Source organism: Cynocephalus volans, chromosome 12 (assembly GCF_027409185.1).
Source record: "Cynocephalus volans isolate mCynVol1 chromosome 12, mCynVol1.pri, whole genome shotgun sequence".
NCBI lineage: Eukaryota > Metazoa > Chordata > Mammalia > Dermoptera > Cynocephalidae > Cynocephalus > Cynocephalus volans.
In genome coordinates this window covers 12,456,526-12,471,950 of record NC_084471.1, presented here as the reverse complement: position 1 = coordinate 12,471,950, position 15,425 = coordinate 12,456,526, and the positions used below count along the sequence as shown (strand labels likewise).

Here is a 15,425-nt window from a genome sequence, read left to right as displayed (position 1 = left end):
AGTGTAAACCCTAGATGCCCATGGGGTGGGCAGCAGACAGAGCATGGTGCTGAAGGGAGCTGAGCTGGAGTCCCCCAGCCTGGCCACACCCTGGCTGTTCAACCATAGGCCAGTGGCTTTCCCATCTGAGTTTCAGATTCTTCATCTGCCACAGTAGGGTGTCGTGTCTGCACATGCATGTGGATGTTCCTGGAGCCCTTTGTAAACTAAAGTACTGTGCAGTTGGACTGTTATTTAATACGTAGGCTCAGCTGCTTTAACAAAGAAACTTCATACATGGTGGCAGTCCAGGCCTCTTCGGGTAGCTCTGTGGTCCTCAGCCCACAACTTGGCCTCTGGGTCAGAGGGGCCTGCTTAGGCTCACATGGAATCCCAGCCAGGCCTCTCACACCCACTAGACAGAATGTAGTTACATGGCCACAAGTAGCAAGGGGGATGCTGGGAAATAGTTTTTGGCTAAGTTACCATGTACCCAGCTAGTACTGTGGAAGAAGAGAACTGTCATGATTGTTCAGAGTCTCAACAGCCTGTGTCTGTGCACCCAGAGATCGCTGTCTTCATCTTGTCAGCAGCGACTGTGGGCATCCACCCATTCCACTGTGAGCCTCCTGAACGTAGGACCTCATCTCATACATTTTTATGTTTCATACTTTTAATAAGAACTTGTTGATCACCATTTGCAAAGGGCTTCCTCGTTTCTTTACATGCACTCTCAGGGGCAAGTCCTGTGATAGGCATTGTTGTCCCATATTACAGATGAGGTAACTGAGGCTCAAAGAGGGGAAGGGAAGCCAGATATCTTGGTCCCCCCGCTGGTTAGTGCTGGAGCTGGGATGTCCCCAGGGTCTGCTAACAATGAAGCCTGAGTCCTCAACCTCTAATTTGGGCTACTTCCTCCTCTGGGGTCTGTCCCCAACCCCTGATGCAGGGCCTGGCCCACAGGTGGCACTCTAGAAGCACTCGTGGGACTGAGCAGGTAAGGTCCCACCTGACATGGCTCTGCTCATGGCGTAGGCTCTCAGACTGCAACAAGGAGAACACGCTGCACAGCTACAGCACCCAGAAGGGCTCCCAGAAGATGGGAGAGCAGCGGGTGGGCTCTGAGGTCATCGGCCGTGGTGGCCCTCGGAAGGCAGATGGGCAGCGGCAGTCCCTGGACTATGTGGAGCTCTCCCCACTGACTCAGGGCTCCCCGCAGCGGGCCCGCACACCAGCCCGCACTCCTGAACGTCTGGCCAAGCAGGGGGAGCTGGAGCGGGACCTGGCCCAGCGCTCCGAGGAACGGCGCAAGTGGTTCGAGGCCACGGACAGCAGGACCCCAGAGATGTCCACTGGTGAGGGACTGCGCCGGGGACTGGGTGCCCCCCTGACCGAGGACCAGCAGAGACGACTCAGTGAGGAGATTGAGAAGAAGTGGCAGGAGCTGGAGAAGCTGCCCCTGCGGGAGAATAAGCGGGTGCCGCTCACTGCCCTGCTCAATCAAAGCCGTGGGGAACACCAGGGGCCCCCAAGTAACAGCCAAGAGGCACTGGAGAAGGAGGTAGGCACCATGGCTGGCCTCTCTTGGAGCCCACTTGCCTCACCAGCACCCCTCCAGTCCCTACATTCATGCCTGGGCATTTGTCTTGCACACTGACAGTGATAGGGAGCTCACACCTGATCCACTGTCTGGCACCTCCTTGTGAGCTGGAATCTTCTTTCCTGGACCTTGATTCGGCCCTTAGCAACCATAGAGAAGGAAAGTGGGAAGAGAAGGGAGAGACCATGTATTGTGCATTTTCTACATACCAAGCCTGTCCTGGGCCCTGTTTACCTACATTGACTCATGTAATCCTCACAGCAGGCTCATGATCCCAGAGGGTAGACCTTATCCCAGTTTTACTAATGGGACAACTGAGGCTCAAGGATGTTTCCCCTGCCACGTATAATGTGGCAAATATCTATGACCACGGTGTCCTGTTCCCAACCCCGTCTAGTTTTCTCTGGGCCAAAGCTTTCCCAGTTCTTTGATCTGGCCATCCAAGAAACAGCCTTGAATGTCCCCCTTGCCTGCATCACCACACCAGGGCTGCTTGTCCTTCTCAAACCCAAAGCTGTTCCTAAGCATCCCGGGGAAGCTGGGCTTGCATCCGTCTGCAGCTGGGAGCCCCCATCAGCCCCCTACCTGCTTCAGCTCCTCAGTGCTCCCACCAGCCCTCTTCCCACTTCCAGGCCCCACTGACCTGGCCTCCTCCCCTTATAGGTCCAGTCTCTTCGCTCCCAGCTGGAGGCATGGCATCTCCAAGGGGAGGCTCCTCAGAATGCACCTAGATCCCAGGAGGACAGCCACATCCCCCCGGGCTACATCTCACAGGTAAGACTGAGGAGCTGTTTTGTGGGGAATGGAGGCAGGTTTCTGGCTGCTGTGTTGTCAAAAAACAGCTAATATTTTGGGAGGCTTTCCTGTGTGCTAGAACCCGTGTGAGGCATTTGACATGCATCATCTCATTTAATCTTCCCACAGCTGGTGGGCATGATCACTGTGCCCATTTTACAGACCAGGCCACTGAGCTCTGAGAGGTTATATGACTTGCCCGAGGTCACCCAGCCTGCAGGTGTAAGAGGTGGGATTTGAGCGTGGGTCCGGCTGACTGCAGAGCCTGTGTGTGAGTCCCCGTGTGACACTCTGCGCTTGGACCCTTTCCCCTGCACCACCCTGGGGAAGGGGACAGCCAGTGGCCCTGGGAGTCACTCCCTAAACACAGGGAAATCCTGCCCATGCCTCCAGGCCGAGGCACCACACAAAGAGGTCTGCAGGACATGGGAGCCTGCAATGGCCCTCATAAAGTGCGCCATCTGCCTAGGACAAGGGGGTGATTTTGTCCTTGGCTATGTCTGGAAACACTTTTTGTTGTCACAAGTGGGACAGTTTAGCTCTCCAGAAGAAATGTGTGTGTGTATATATACACATATACTTATGTAAGTTTATTATAAATTTTACTTATATGAAGGATGTTTAGTATACAATTTACAAATAAAAAATATATAATACTTTTTATTGTGAATTACGTACAGCAAATGGATTCTTCTCAAAATGCTTTCAGTGATTTTTCTGTTCTCTTGCATCCACAGCTAATCAACAAATGCATGTAGTTCTAATATGTATATTAGTTGACATCTTTGTTTATGCTAATGAGTAAAACGAAGACATATGTCAGAACTTAGTCAACATTGTGAGCAACTTCTTTGCTGAATTAGATGATAGCTTTCTTTTGATAATATTCTATCAAGAATATTTCCACAATTTTTTGTTCTATTTACAGTGTAATGGATATGACACACAAGTTTAATCTGCATCATTAGCATTTTCTCATCACTTGCTTAAGTGTAGACAATCAACAAAACAATAAACCAAGCCCTGATTTGTAACATTTACCAATTTCCACGGTGTAAATACTCCCACAGTGGCTGATGTCAAGGTACCAGCATGAAGTCCCTGAACACGGACTTGGGAAGAGATGTGCACACCATTGTGTAGTTGTACAGTATGGGATTTCCACTGTATAGATATGAAAGACATAAATAACTTCAAGAGCACATGTAATAGTAAAATGCAGTGAAATAATTAGGAAATGATACATTTTGAGTAACTATTATCTTTGTTTTTAATGTAATTAGTTGAATTTAAGTGCAGTTGGCCCTGCGTATTTGTGGGTTCTGCATCCATGGATTCAACCAACCACGGATTAAAAATATTTAAGGGAAAAAAAAGGATGATTGCAACCATACTGAACATGTACAGACTTTTTTTCTTTTCATTATTCCCTAAATAATATGGTATAACAACTATTTACATAGCATTTACATTGTATTAGGTATTATAAGTAATCTAGAGATGATTTAAGGTATACGGGAGGATGTGCATAGGTTATGCAAATACTATGCCATTTCATATCATGGACTTAAGCATCTGTGGATTTTGGTATCCATGTAGATACCATCCCTGAAGATACCAAGGGACTACATATTTATTTAATATTTATTTATTTTTGGTGACTGGCTGGTACGAATTCAATATTTAATAATGGCCATGCTTACCAACTGTGTCACAAAATTCCTAAAAATTTGACAGACAGCTGTCTGCCATCAGCACACCATTGCCTGAAGGGGAAAAGGATGCTGAGAATCTAGGCCCTGGGCAGGAGGAAACTTCTAGAAGTTTCCGAGGGGAGGTAGCTGTTAGGGAGCTCTCAGGAAGGCTTCCTGAGGGGGGTGGGCACTGAGCTGAGCAGTGGTGTATGGGTGGGGCATGATATGGAAGGCCCGTTGGTGCCAACTGTAGGGGCTTCCTGTGCCAGGCTAAGGAGTTAGAATCTCATTCCACAGACTTTAGGAGGCTTGTGGTCTGACAGTGACATTGGGAAAATGACGTTAGAGTGGAGTGGGGCTTAGGAGAGGGCAAGGCCCAGGTGTAAGGAGCTAGGACAATAGCTGAAGGACAGGTTGTTTAGAGGGAGGAGACTTTAGGACTTGGTGACTGGGTCCACAGAAGGCAGAAGGGAACTGCAGAGGCCCCAAGGCTGGGGCTATTGTGCAAGGCCAGCGGTCCATCTAGGGCCAAGTGGTTGACAGAAAGTTCAGCTGAAGGGGCACCGGGGCAGGGGGAGTTGGAGCTTGATGTGGAGGGCTAGCATGGGGGTCACCCGGGCTTGGGGAAGGGTGGGGGAGGTACCAGTGTTGTCAAAGCCTCCTTGAGGCAGAAAAAGGGGTTGTGCAGGGCCTCTCCAGGCAGGGTGGTGCCTTACACCACAGCCTGAGTCAGCAGAGAAGACCTCAGAGGTCCCCTGCAAGCTCCCGGAAGCTCCAGGGGCTACCTTTCTGGATGCGTCGGACTGGGTGGGTCCATTCACACTCACCTAAAATCAGAACACCTCCATGTTTGTCCATTTTACTCTTAGAACCTGCTTTAGATTTTATTTGGAAAAAGGTTTCTCCAACTAAAATGAAGTTTGAAAAGTACTGCTATGGCTTCTCAGCTTACAGATGGGGAAACTGAGGCTTTGAGCTGTAGACAGACCTGTGTCTGGAATCCACGCTTCCTGGTTCCTAGGCTCCAGAGTTGGGTTGGGATGGGCAGGGAAGCAGGTGGAATTGCCGGGGATGGGAGGTGGTGAGAAGGAAATAATCGGGAAACAGCTGAAGACTGGGATTAAGGAGTGGCTTCAGATGCCGAGGGCGTCAGAGAAGAGGAACCTGGAGAGGTGACAGCTGGGGAGTGATTCCCGAGCCTGGTATCTCAGGCTGAGTGGATGCCCCTCTTTCAGGGCTGGGGGGCTTGCCACTGCAGGACAGCTGTTGGGGTGCTGAGGCTTCACCCATTGGGACTTCAGTACCTCCTCTGGCAAAATCGCAGTGGGGGCCACAGGCATTTCTTTTCCTACTTTGATGTCCATGTCAGAGGTGGCAGCCAGTGTCAGAACACCCTGGGCCATTCAGGAAGATAGGTCAGAGAGCAATACTTGTAGGATCCCCTCTTCTTGGGCTGGTTCCCACCTCCTGACATCGGCCCCTGTACCCCTTATTAGCTGCTGGGTCTGCCTGCCTGGTCTGCACATTGCTGGGCTCACCACAGGTGGACACTGGCTTACCTTACATTTCTGTGCTCAGGGACCCTTGTGGGTTGGTCTTGTGAGGCCTGTTTTATAGATGCTGAGAGTGGAGTTTAGAAAGGGCAAAGGGCTTATGCAGATTCACTCTGTGGTGCAGCCAGGATTAGGACCCAGTCTGTGGAAATCCAAAGCCCTGTTCTGTTGTCCTAAGTTGGGGGACATACAGAAGACAGGCACAGAGGTCCAGCAGGAAAGACATCCCCTCTCACTCAGAATACCTGGCCCTTTCCCTTCCCCAGCTGGCCTGCCACAGCCCCGTGTGTAGCTGTGGAGGAGTGGGGGAGGTGCCCTGTGTTATGGGGGTAAAAACCGTTCCTTATCTGACGCTGTGCCTCAGTTTCTTTCCTGGCTCTTCCCCTTCCCTTTTTAATCACCTTAAACATTTTTTTTAATTACAGTATATAAAAACGTGTTTACATTTTCAAAAATAATTCAAACAAATCAAAAGGTTAGAAATGAACACGTGCTCTCTCCTTCCCCTGTCTGCCACCACCCCAGGCATCACCTCGGTGACCATTGCAGCATATCTAAACTAGTTTCCTGTGGCTGCTGTAACAAATTGCCGCAACAGCTTCTTAAATAACACAAATGTATTATCTTGCAGTTTGTAGGCTGGAAGGCTAACGCGGGTCTTGCTGGGCCAAAATCGAGGCACGGGCAGGACTGTGTTCCTTTCTGCGGGCTCTGAGTGGGGTCCGTTTCCTCGCCTTCCCAGCTCTGGTGGCCCCCAGTGTTCCTGGCTCTTGGCCCCTTCCTTTTTCAAAGCCTGCAAAGGAGAAGTCGAGCGCTTGTCACTTCACATCACCCTCACCGTTCTTTCCTGGTCACCTCTCCCTCAGATGCTTCTGCCTCCCTCTTCCACTGTTAAGGACTCTTGTAATTACATTGGGCCCACCAGATAATCTAGGATAATCTCCTCATTTTAAGGTCAGCTGATTAGCAATCTTAATCCCCCCTGCAGGTTTAATTCCCCTTTGCCACATAATGTGACAAAGTCCCAGATCCCCAGGAGAAGGATGTGGACATCTTTGGGGTGGCCATTATTCTGCCTCCTACAAAATTCTTCCATGGCTGCTTCTGTGTTCTACATGCACTGGGATGTACAGCTCTGTGTGTTTCAGGGGATCATACCATAGATATCGTCAGAAGCCAGCTTTCCTCACCTGACTTTGGGGATGCTTTCCCACAGCAGTCCACATGAGCAGCTCTGTCTTTTCACAGCTGCCTGGTGTCCTTTGTAAGTCTCAATCCATCATTTATTTAAGGGTTCCCCTGGTAGGCATTTAGGTTGTTTACAGTTTTCATCTGTTACCAACCTTGCCGTAGGGAATATCTTTGTCCAAGAGTCTTTGTACACATATAACTTTCTGTGGGATCATTCCTAGGAGTGGACCTGCTAGGTCAAGGGAGGGGATCATTAAAAATGTGATGATGTTCGAATCCCTATACCAGCCAGCTGCCAAAAAAAAAAAAGAAAGAAAAATGTGATGATGCTGCCAAACTGCCCCCACTCATTCCATCACAGTGAGCACTCCCAGCAGTGGGTATTATTAGTCTTTCAAATACTTGCCCATCTTGTCTACAAAGCCCCATTTTGTTTTTTGTTTGTTTGTTTGCTTTGTGGCTGGCCAGTACCGGCATCTGAACCCTTGACTTTGGTGTTATAGTACCACACTCTAAGCAATGGAGCTAACTAGCCAGCCCCTCCATTTTGTATTAAGTGGTTGATTTCAGCTCATTTACTGAGCACCTGTCAGGTCCTGACCTGGACCCTGGGGATTCTGAGCTGGGCCAGATGTTCCCTGTCTTTGAGAAACTTGTGGTTTGGCAAAAACAGAACCTTTGGAGGCAGGGGAGAGGCTGTCCAGTAACAGCTAGGAGAGACATTTAAGCTGACGTCTTAGTCTGTTTTCTGCTGCCATAATAGAATACCACAGACTGTGTAATTTACAAGGAAAAGGACTTTATTTGGCTAACAGATCTGGAGGCTGGGAAGTCCGAGAGCAAGGCACCAGCGTCTGACAAGGGCCTTCTGGCTGCATCATCCCGTGGTGGAAGGGTGGAAGGGCAAACGAGCACATGAGACAAAGAGAAATGGAGCCAAACCTCATCCTTTTATCAGGAGTCCTCTCGTGATAACTAAGCCACTCCTGCGATAATGGCATTAATCCATTCATGAGGGCAGAACTCTCATGACCTGATCACCTCTTAAAGGCCCCACTCTCAACATCTTTACATTGGCAATTAAAATTCAACATGAGTTTTGGAGGGGACATTCAAACTATAGCAACTGGACTGCAGTCCAAGTGAATTACCCAGGAAAAGAACATTGCAAAAGAATGTTCCAGGCAGTGGGAATAGCATGAGCGAAAAAGCTCAGGTGTGAACATGCTGTGAGTTTTTTTTTTTATAACTGTGAGATTGCTTGGTGGGGAAGCGCTGGGATGAGGCCACAGGGTCAGCCACCGGAGCAGGAACTTGACTCTGCAGGATGGGAAGTCCCATGAGGGTTTGAAGCAGGAGAGTGACATGGGAGGTTTGTGGATGAGGGGAGGGGTAGAAAGAATAGCAGGTGCAGGCTGACGGTGCTAGAGTCCAGCGACAGGTGGTGAGCCCGGCGAGGGCAGGCTTACTTCTAGTCAAGAGGCTGGAGAAGGGCTGTGGTTCTGGGGCGGTGGGGGCAGCCCATGACCTCTGGCCTCTGGCCTGCAGGAGGCATGCGAGCGCAGCCTGGCGGAGATGGAGTCCTCGCACCAGCAGGTGATGGGGGAGCTGCAGCGGCACCACGATCGGGAGCTTCAGCGGCTGCAGCAGGAGAAGGAGAGGCTCCTGGCCGAGGAGACGGCGGCCACAGCCTCAGGTGAGGACCCCGCCAGGGTGGCACGGTGGGCTGGGCCAAGAGCCTCCACGTGAAGGCTCCTCCTAACTAAACCAGGGAGGCCTTTAAATAAGGAGGGGGGGGCCGGGCCATGGCTCACTTGGGAGAGTGTGGTGCTGATAACACCAAGGCCATGGGTTCAGATCCCTATATAGTAATGGCCAGTTAGCTCACTTGGGAGAGCGTGGTGCTGACAACACCAAGTCAAGGGTTAAGATCCCCTTACCGGTCATCTTTTTTAAGAAATAAATAAATAAATAAGGGGGTTTCTTCAGACCAAACTTGGGGTGAGCAGTCAGGAGGGGTTGGAAGGCCCCCGAATAAGGAAGTGCAGTGCCTACTTGAAAAGCAGAAACCAAGGCAGTGAAAGACACCCCCATAGGTTGTGACTCCTCTCCCTTGGGGCCTGCAGCCACTGGGGGGTCTACGTCAAGCCATACACTGCCCGCATGCTGGTGGAGAGAGACTGATCAGTCACCGACCCTGTCCTCATAGAATGCCATCTCCCTGGGCACATGGGCCAGGCCGTAGGAAGAGCCGGGGGAAGGGTAAGCATTGCCCAACCCCCTCTGCATGCCAGTTGTGACCCCTACATGTTCCCTCGGGAGCACCCTTAGTTCTTTCAGTGCCCCAGGAAGTGGTCCCATTTCACAGATGAAGAAACTGGGGCTCAGACTGGTTAGTGACTTGTCCCGGAAGGTCCAGCTTGGGGGTTGGAGTCCAGAGCACTCTGACTGCAAAGCTGTGTTCTGAGCCTACTCTCTGCCCTCCCAAGCCAGAAACAGAAAGTGCCTGAGATGGTGGATAACTCCCTCCTCCTGGTCACTATACGCCTGTCGTATCTGGCTGGTGCATCCTAGGCATCGCTGAGGGGGTTGCAGAATAACAGCAATGATGAAAGAGGTCCATGATCTGGAGCTTACAACCTGCCAGGCTGTGCCGAGTGTTTGTGCACTCAGACCTTTGTGCCAAGCCTTGGGGCCAGTGTGTTTTGCATTTTAGGAAGATCACCCAGTGCAGGCACCATATATTGGATATCCCTCCCTCCAGCCGGGTCTGGGCTTCATCCCATAATTCAGCACTAAGGGTTCTGCAGTGAAATTGATGAAAGTCACAGTGAAGTGGAATAATAAAGACCATAAATAGCCTCATGTGTGTTAAGGTCAGGGATTGCCACCAAAAGAGTGATGAGAAAATTTCAGTGTTCAGAGCTTTTGGATTTTGGAAAACTGTGGATGAGAATTTGTTTACAGGCCCGCCTGTGGCTCACTTGGGAGAGTGTGGTGCTGATAACACCAAGGCCATGGGTTCGGATCCTATATAGGGGTGGCCGGTTCACTCACTGGCTGAGTGTGATGCTGACAACACCAAGCCAAGGGTTAAGATCCCCTTACCGGTCATCTTTTTAAAAAAAAAAAAAAAAATGTTTAATCCTCGCAATAACCCTGTGTGGGTGTGAAAAAGCCCTGGGAGCTCACAGCCTGAGTAACAAAGCCAGCAGGAACTAATGGTTGGTCATTTACTCAGGACCATGCCTTGTTCTAAATGCTCTACACACATTTTCCAATAGCCCTATGGACAGAAGGTGCTGTTATCCCCATTTTCCAGATAAGGGACCTGAGGCACTGGGGAGTTAAGTCATCTGCATAAAGTCACATTGATCTATACTAACTGCAGAGCCCAAGCTCGTGACCACTAGGCTGGGCAAGGCAGATAGTCCTTGTTCCAGAGCCCTCCAGGCTTTGCGGGGACAGTGCACCCTGTGGGGTCATTCCCAGCAATCACTAACAACAGGCAGTACCCGTGGTGAGACACTCAGGTGTCTCCCCAGCAGGTCCATCAGACACAATTACTTGCCTTTGATAGAGAGGCCCAGAGAGGTTGAGCCACCTACCCAGAGCTGCTTAGTATGTGACACAGCCTATACTGCTGGGGGCTCTGGATCCAGTGCTCTTTGCTCACCCTGGTCCTTTCTCCACCTCTACATGTGGAGTCTCAGAGGAGGTGGAGCTCAGCGCTCCTGACCCCTCTCCAATGTCTCCTCCACCTCTGCCCTGCCTCTAGCCATTGAAGCCATGAAGAAGGCCTACCAGGAAGAGCTGAGCCGGCAGCTGAGCAAAACACGGAGTCTCCAGCAGGGTCCTGATGACCTCCAGAAGCAGCACCAGTAAGATGGCACCTGGGCTCTGGGGTCTGTGGGCTGGGCCTCCCTCTAAACCAGGGACCCAGCTGCCCACCCTGGTTGTTTTGAGTTGGGAACTTTGCTGAGGCCCTTTGGTAGAGGGCACATTAGTTTGCTGTAGCTGAGATTCCCACTCCAGTCTCACGGACACAAGGAACAGAAGCAGCAGGGCCTCAGCCAGATCCCCATGCCAGTCCTTGAAGATAGTTCTTCAGGCCCTTCTTGTCTCGGCTGGTCTCGACCTCCACCCTCTCTTCACCTCTTTAGTGTCCCCTGGAGCTCGGTTGTAGTGTCACTGTTAACCTGTACACAGAGCACAGTTCTGGAGTGTTGGGGCTATCGGGACTTTAGAGATGGGCTCCTCCAACCCACTTGTCTTAGAGGAGACACCTGCAGTCCAGAGAGGATGTCACTGGTTTATATCTCCACAGCGGGCTGAAGGCAAAGCTAGGGAGGGAATCCAGGTGTTCTGAGCTGCTCTGAGTCTGCCATGACCCAACTCCAAGCTTGGCAGGGGGCAGGAGAGCCCGTGCCATCCTTCCCTCCTCCTCTGGGGCAGGTCAGATGTGGAGGCGCTGAAGCGGGAGCTGCAGGTGCTGTCGGAGCAGTACTCACAGAAGTGCCTGGAGATTGGGGCCCTGACACGGCAGGCCGAGGAACGCGAGCATACACTGCAGTGCTGCCAGCAGGAGGGCCAGGAGCTGCTGCGCCACAACCAGGTGAGCCTGGCCCCAGTGGGATGGGAGCAGACCATGGCGGTCCCAGCATCCCTGCCCTGACCATCCCTCCGCTCCCAGGAGCTGCATGCCCGCCTGTCAGAGGAGATCGACCGGCTGCGCAGCTTTGTCACCTCGCAGGGGACAGGCAACGGCTGTGGGCGCAGCAGCGAGCGGAGCTCCTGCGAGCTGGAGGTGAGCACCCTCCCCGTGTGCCTGTAGTGCAGCGGTTCTCTGGGCCTGGGGCTGTGGGAAAGCTCCCCAACAGGCTGGATGTCACTTGCAGCAGGGAGCACCAAGTCTCCCAGCGGTGAGGCCCAGTGAGGAGAGGCCAACCCAGCTAAGCCAGAACACCCACCATGTGCCCAGTAGCCAGAGTCCAGCCCTCCTATCCGGGTCTTGTCACCTACCTGCTGTGTGGCCGCAGCAGGTCACCCCACTTTTCTGAGCCCCTGTAGCTCATCTGTAAAGTGGGACTAGTACCTCCTTTACTGGGAGAAGTTGGAGTGAGAAAACGTGAGTGTGTGATCCCAGGATCACTTTAGTATTTTATGTATTTAAGAAACACATAAGACTTCACTTCATGCCCAGAACTTCCATAAGCTCTTTATATCTGTCAACTCATCTAATCTCCCTCACAGCCCCGTAAGCTTGGTACAATTACTATCCCCATTTTACAGATGAGGAAACTGGGATGCAGGCAGGTCAAGCACGTACCCAGGGTTGCATGGCTGGAGCTGGGATTGGAATCATGCAGTTTGGCTCTAATCTAAGCTTTTAAGCTCCCCAAGTCCTGGCTGAACCTGTCTCTTCCTTGGTCTAGTCAGCAACACCTGCCCCTGGGGTTGGGTCAGAGTTAGCGAGGTAGCCTGCGGGGAGGCCCAGCCTGCTCTGGTTCACAGTAGGGCCACAATACGGCTTCCCTTCATCCTCTTGACCCTCCAGTTGAGGGTCTGGGGCTGTGCTGGGGCTGCAGAGGTGACTCACGTGCTGGGGATGGGGGTGAGAGAGAGTGAGGTAAGGGAAAGCAGGAGAATTGGGGAGGGCTTCCTGGAGGAGTCTCCCTTGGGATGTAGTGGGTCTTGGTGCAGGTAGGGGCCCAAGGCAGAGAGGAGCCAGGCTGCAGGGCACTGTGGGACAGGACAGCTCGAGCCTTTGGCCCTGGGTCAGCCTGGCACCCCTGACTCCAGGTGCTGCTGCGAGTGAAGGAAAATGAGCTCCAGTACCTGAAGAAGGAGGTGCAGTGCCTCCGGGATGAGCTCCAGATGATGCAGAAGGTGGGTCCTGGCCACTAGGGCAGTACTGTCATTGGGGGGAGGGGGACCTCTGGAGCCACCCGGCTACTGTCCTGTGAGCACCTGCTTGGTGCCACTTCCTCCCTGCTGCAGCGTGTCCTGAGGCTCTCCTCGTGCCTCTCCCATATTGGCCAAGAAAGGGGAGGGGACTTGCCCAAGCCCACACTCACATTTACTCAGCAAGTATTTATTGAGCACCTTCTATGTGCCAGGCACTGTGCTAGGTGCTGGGGACACAGCTGTGAACAAAACAGACCAACATCTGTGCCCACATGGAGCGCACATTCTGGTGGGAATGAGCCATGTTGCCGGGAGTTGGGAGGGCCGGGATTCAGGCCCAGTCTGAGTCTGTGGCCTGCCTGGCCCACCCTTGGCTGCCACATCCCTGCACTGGCAGATGTGGATGTGCTGGTGGCTCTGTGAGTGTGTGTGAGCCAGAACTGTGCTGAGTGCACTTGAAGAACAGGCAGCGGGAATAAGCACCAGGCTGGGCAGGTCTGGTTCTTATCCCAGCCATTCGCTGCCCGGTGGTCCTGGGCAAAAGCATCACCTCCCTGAGCCTCAGCTCTCACCTCTCAAATGGGATCAAAAGGACAGTGAAACCTGTGTCACTGGGTGGTGCGGGGAGGGCTGTGCCCAGGGCCGGGGCCACCTGGAAGGATGAAGCATGGGGCTGCAGAGGGGCCTGGCTGCTCTGTGCTGGCCAGCAGGGAGCAGGGCTGGGGAGGGAGAGCTTTGTGCCCTCATTGTCCCTCCCCGCCTGCCAGGACAAGTGCTTCGCCTCGGGAAAGTACCAGGATGTTTATGTGGAGCTGAACCACATCAAGACGCGGTCAGAGCGGGAGATTGAGCAGCTGAAGGAGCACCTGCGCCTCGCCATGGCCGCCCTGCATGAGAAGGAGTCAATGCACAACAGCCTGATGGAGTAGAGGTGGGTGCCAGGGCAGGGAGGCACTAAGGTGAGCAGGAGGTTGAGGCCAGGAGGGCACTGGGCCCGGGGATGTGAGCTCATGGCTCACCCACGCATGCGACTCGCTGGGCCACCTGGGCCAGGGCACATTCTGCTCCTGGCCTCCATTAACCTTTCTATAAATGGGATGATGACACCAGCAACAGTTTGTCACAGGGACCCAGTCAAACTTGGGCTGGAGGCTGCTTTGTCAACTTGAGCATGTTGACAAGAGGAAGTGCAGGTCAGGATGTGACAGCCTGATTAGTCCCCACCCCTCCTCAGGGCTGATGGCAAATCCCAGGTGCATCCACCTTCAGACTGCAGCTGGCCGCATCTAATCACTCTGCATTCCTCACCCCGAGCTCCACACCTCAGCCGCCACCCATTGAGGCCTTGTGGCCAACACCCTGTCCCATTTCATCTCAGAGCCATTGGTTTTATAGGGTTTGAAGTGTTTTTATTATGCCTTTTCTAACACCGTGTCTGCCTGGAGCATCCTGTTCCTCAGAAGTCCTCGTGACTTCCTCCTGCACAGGGAGAGGCTGTCCTGGGGGCCAGGCTGGTGGGGAGAAGCCCGGAGGAGCAGATGGGCTCAGCCTCTGGCGCGGTGGAGGGGCCTGCTCGCCACCCTGGCCAGCTAAGCAGGCTGGGGCCCAGACCCTAGGCTGGAGGCTTCCCCAGGCCTCAGCTCCTCTTATCTTCCAGGTCCTGGTGGTACAGCCCAGCTGCAGACCCTCCAGCCCAAGGGGACCAGTCACCCTCCTTCCCTGCTGGATGGAAGTCAGAAGCCAAGCCTTCTCTCCACCCTCTGTGGGCCACATGTGCACCCACATTCCCCCCACACACACACACACGCGCGCACACACACACACACACACACACACACACACACACACACTCTGCGTATCTGAGCGCGCCCCTCACACTGGGTCTTATCTTGCACCTTCTTCAGGATTTTATATGTGAAGAGATTTTTATATAGTTTTTTTTTCCTTTTTTTTCTTTTCAAATACACTTTGTACATTTGAAAATGCAATTTCTAGTGGCCGTGTGCCTCCAACACTGGCTCCCCCTCTGTCTGCAGCCGCTTGCTGCTTGGGCTGGTGGCCCTGCCCTGAGGGTCTAGCAGAGGCCCAGGCAGATGTCCAGCCAGTGGCCATGACAGATTGACTGGTGGGCAGAGGCAGGAAGCCAGCCACCCTGTTCCTACCCTACCTCCTACTAATTACTTCCTACCCTGTGGGGACCCATGCCCTGGGACTCTGGACAGATGGACAGAGGACCGCACCACCTCCTCCTCTGAGGGGTGCTAGGAGTGGAACTGCTGGAACCACTCATGAAGGCGTTTCTCTCCTGCTCCGTGAACCTTCTTAATAAAATGTTCCAGCAGCTCTGGTGTCCTGAATGGCTGTGCAGGATGGGAAATGGAGATTGGGGTTTCTTAAAGTGGTTTCCCCACCACACCCCACCCTTCCTGGAGCAGTGGCGTGTGGGCTTCTGAGGGCGGGGTTGAGAATCCAGTTCCTCCATGAGGCGAGGACTCTCCTGATCCAAGTGTGGTTTGCAGGCCAGCAGCAGGAGCTTGTTAGAAATAGCAAGTCAGGCCTCACCCCAACCCACTGAACCAGAGTGTGCACCTTAACAGGGTCCCCAGTGACTCATGTGCACCTCAAAGCTTGAGACATTCTGGGGCCGGCCCCGTGGCTCACTCAGGAGAGTGTGGCGCTGCTGGTAGTGCCGAGGCCGCAGGTTCG

The 15,425-nt window shown here is 52.8% G+C and overlaps 1 protein-coding gene across 3 annotated transcripts in view; it reads left to right on the top strand.

Moving 5' to 3' along the window:
• The window catches only part of TRIOBP (TRIO and F-actin binding protein), a 59,428-nt gene extending 44,368 nt beyond the window's left edge, over positions 1-15,060 (top strand). For 2 of the 3 annotated variants that reach the window (XM_063074856.1, XM_063074857.1), the window contains 9 exons: positions 1,015-1,540; positions 2,243-2,353; positions 8,361-8,508; positions 10,591-10,693; positions 11,268-11,427; positions 11,506-11,619; positions 12,615-12,701; positions 13,487-13,650; positions 14,377-15,060. In XM_063074856.1, the coding sequence (XP_062930926.1) occupies positions 1,015-1,540; positions 2,243-2,353; positions 8,361-8,508; positions 10,591-10,693; positions 11,268-11,427; positions 11,506-11,619; positions 12,615-12,701; positions 13,487-13,648 (1,411 nt within the window). In that variant the 3' untranslated portion in view covers positions 13,649-13,650; positions 14,377-15,060. Of the gene's footprint in view, positions 1-1,014; positions 1,541-2,242; positions 2,354-2,503; positions 2,924-8,360; positions 8,509-10,590; positions 10,694-11,267; positions 11,428-11,505; positions 11,620-12,614; positions 12,702-13,486; positions 13,651-14,376 lie in introns of those variants that run through there. The other variant, XM_063074858.1, reaches the window with a different exon arrangement.
• Positions 15,061-15,425: the final 365 nt, after the last annotated feature.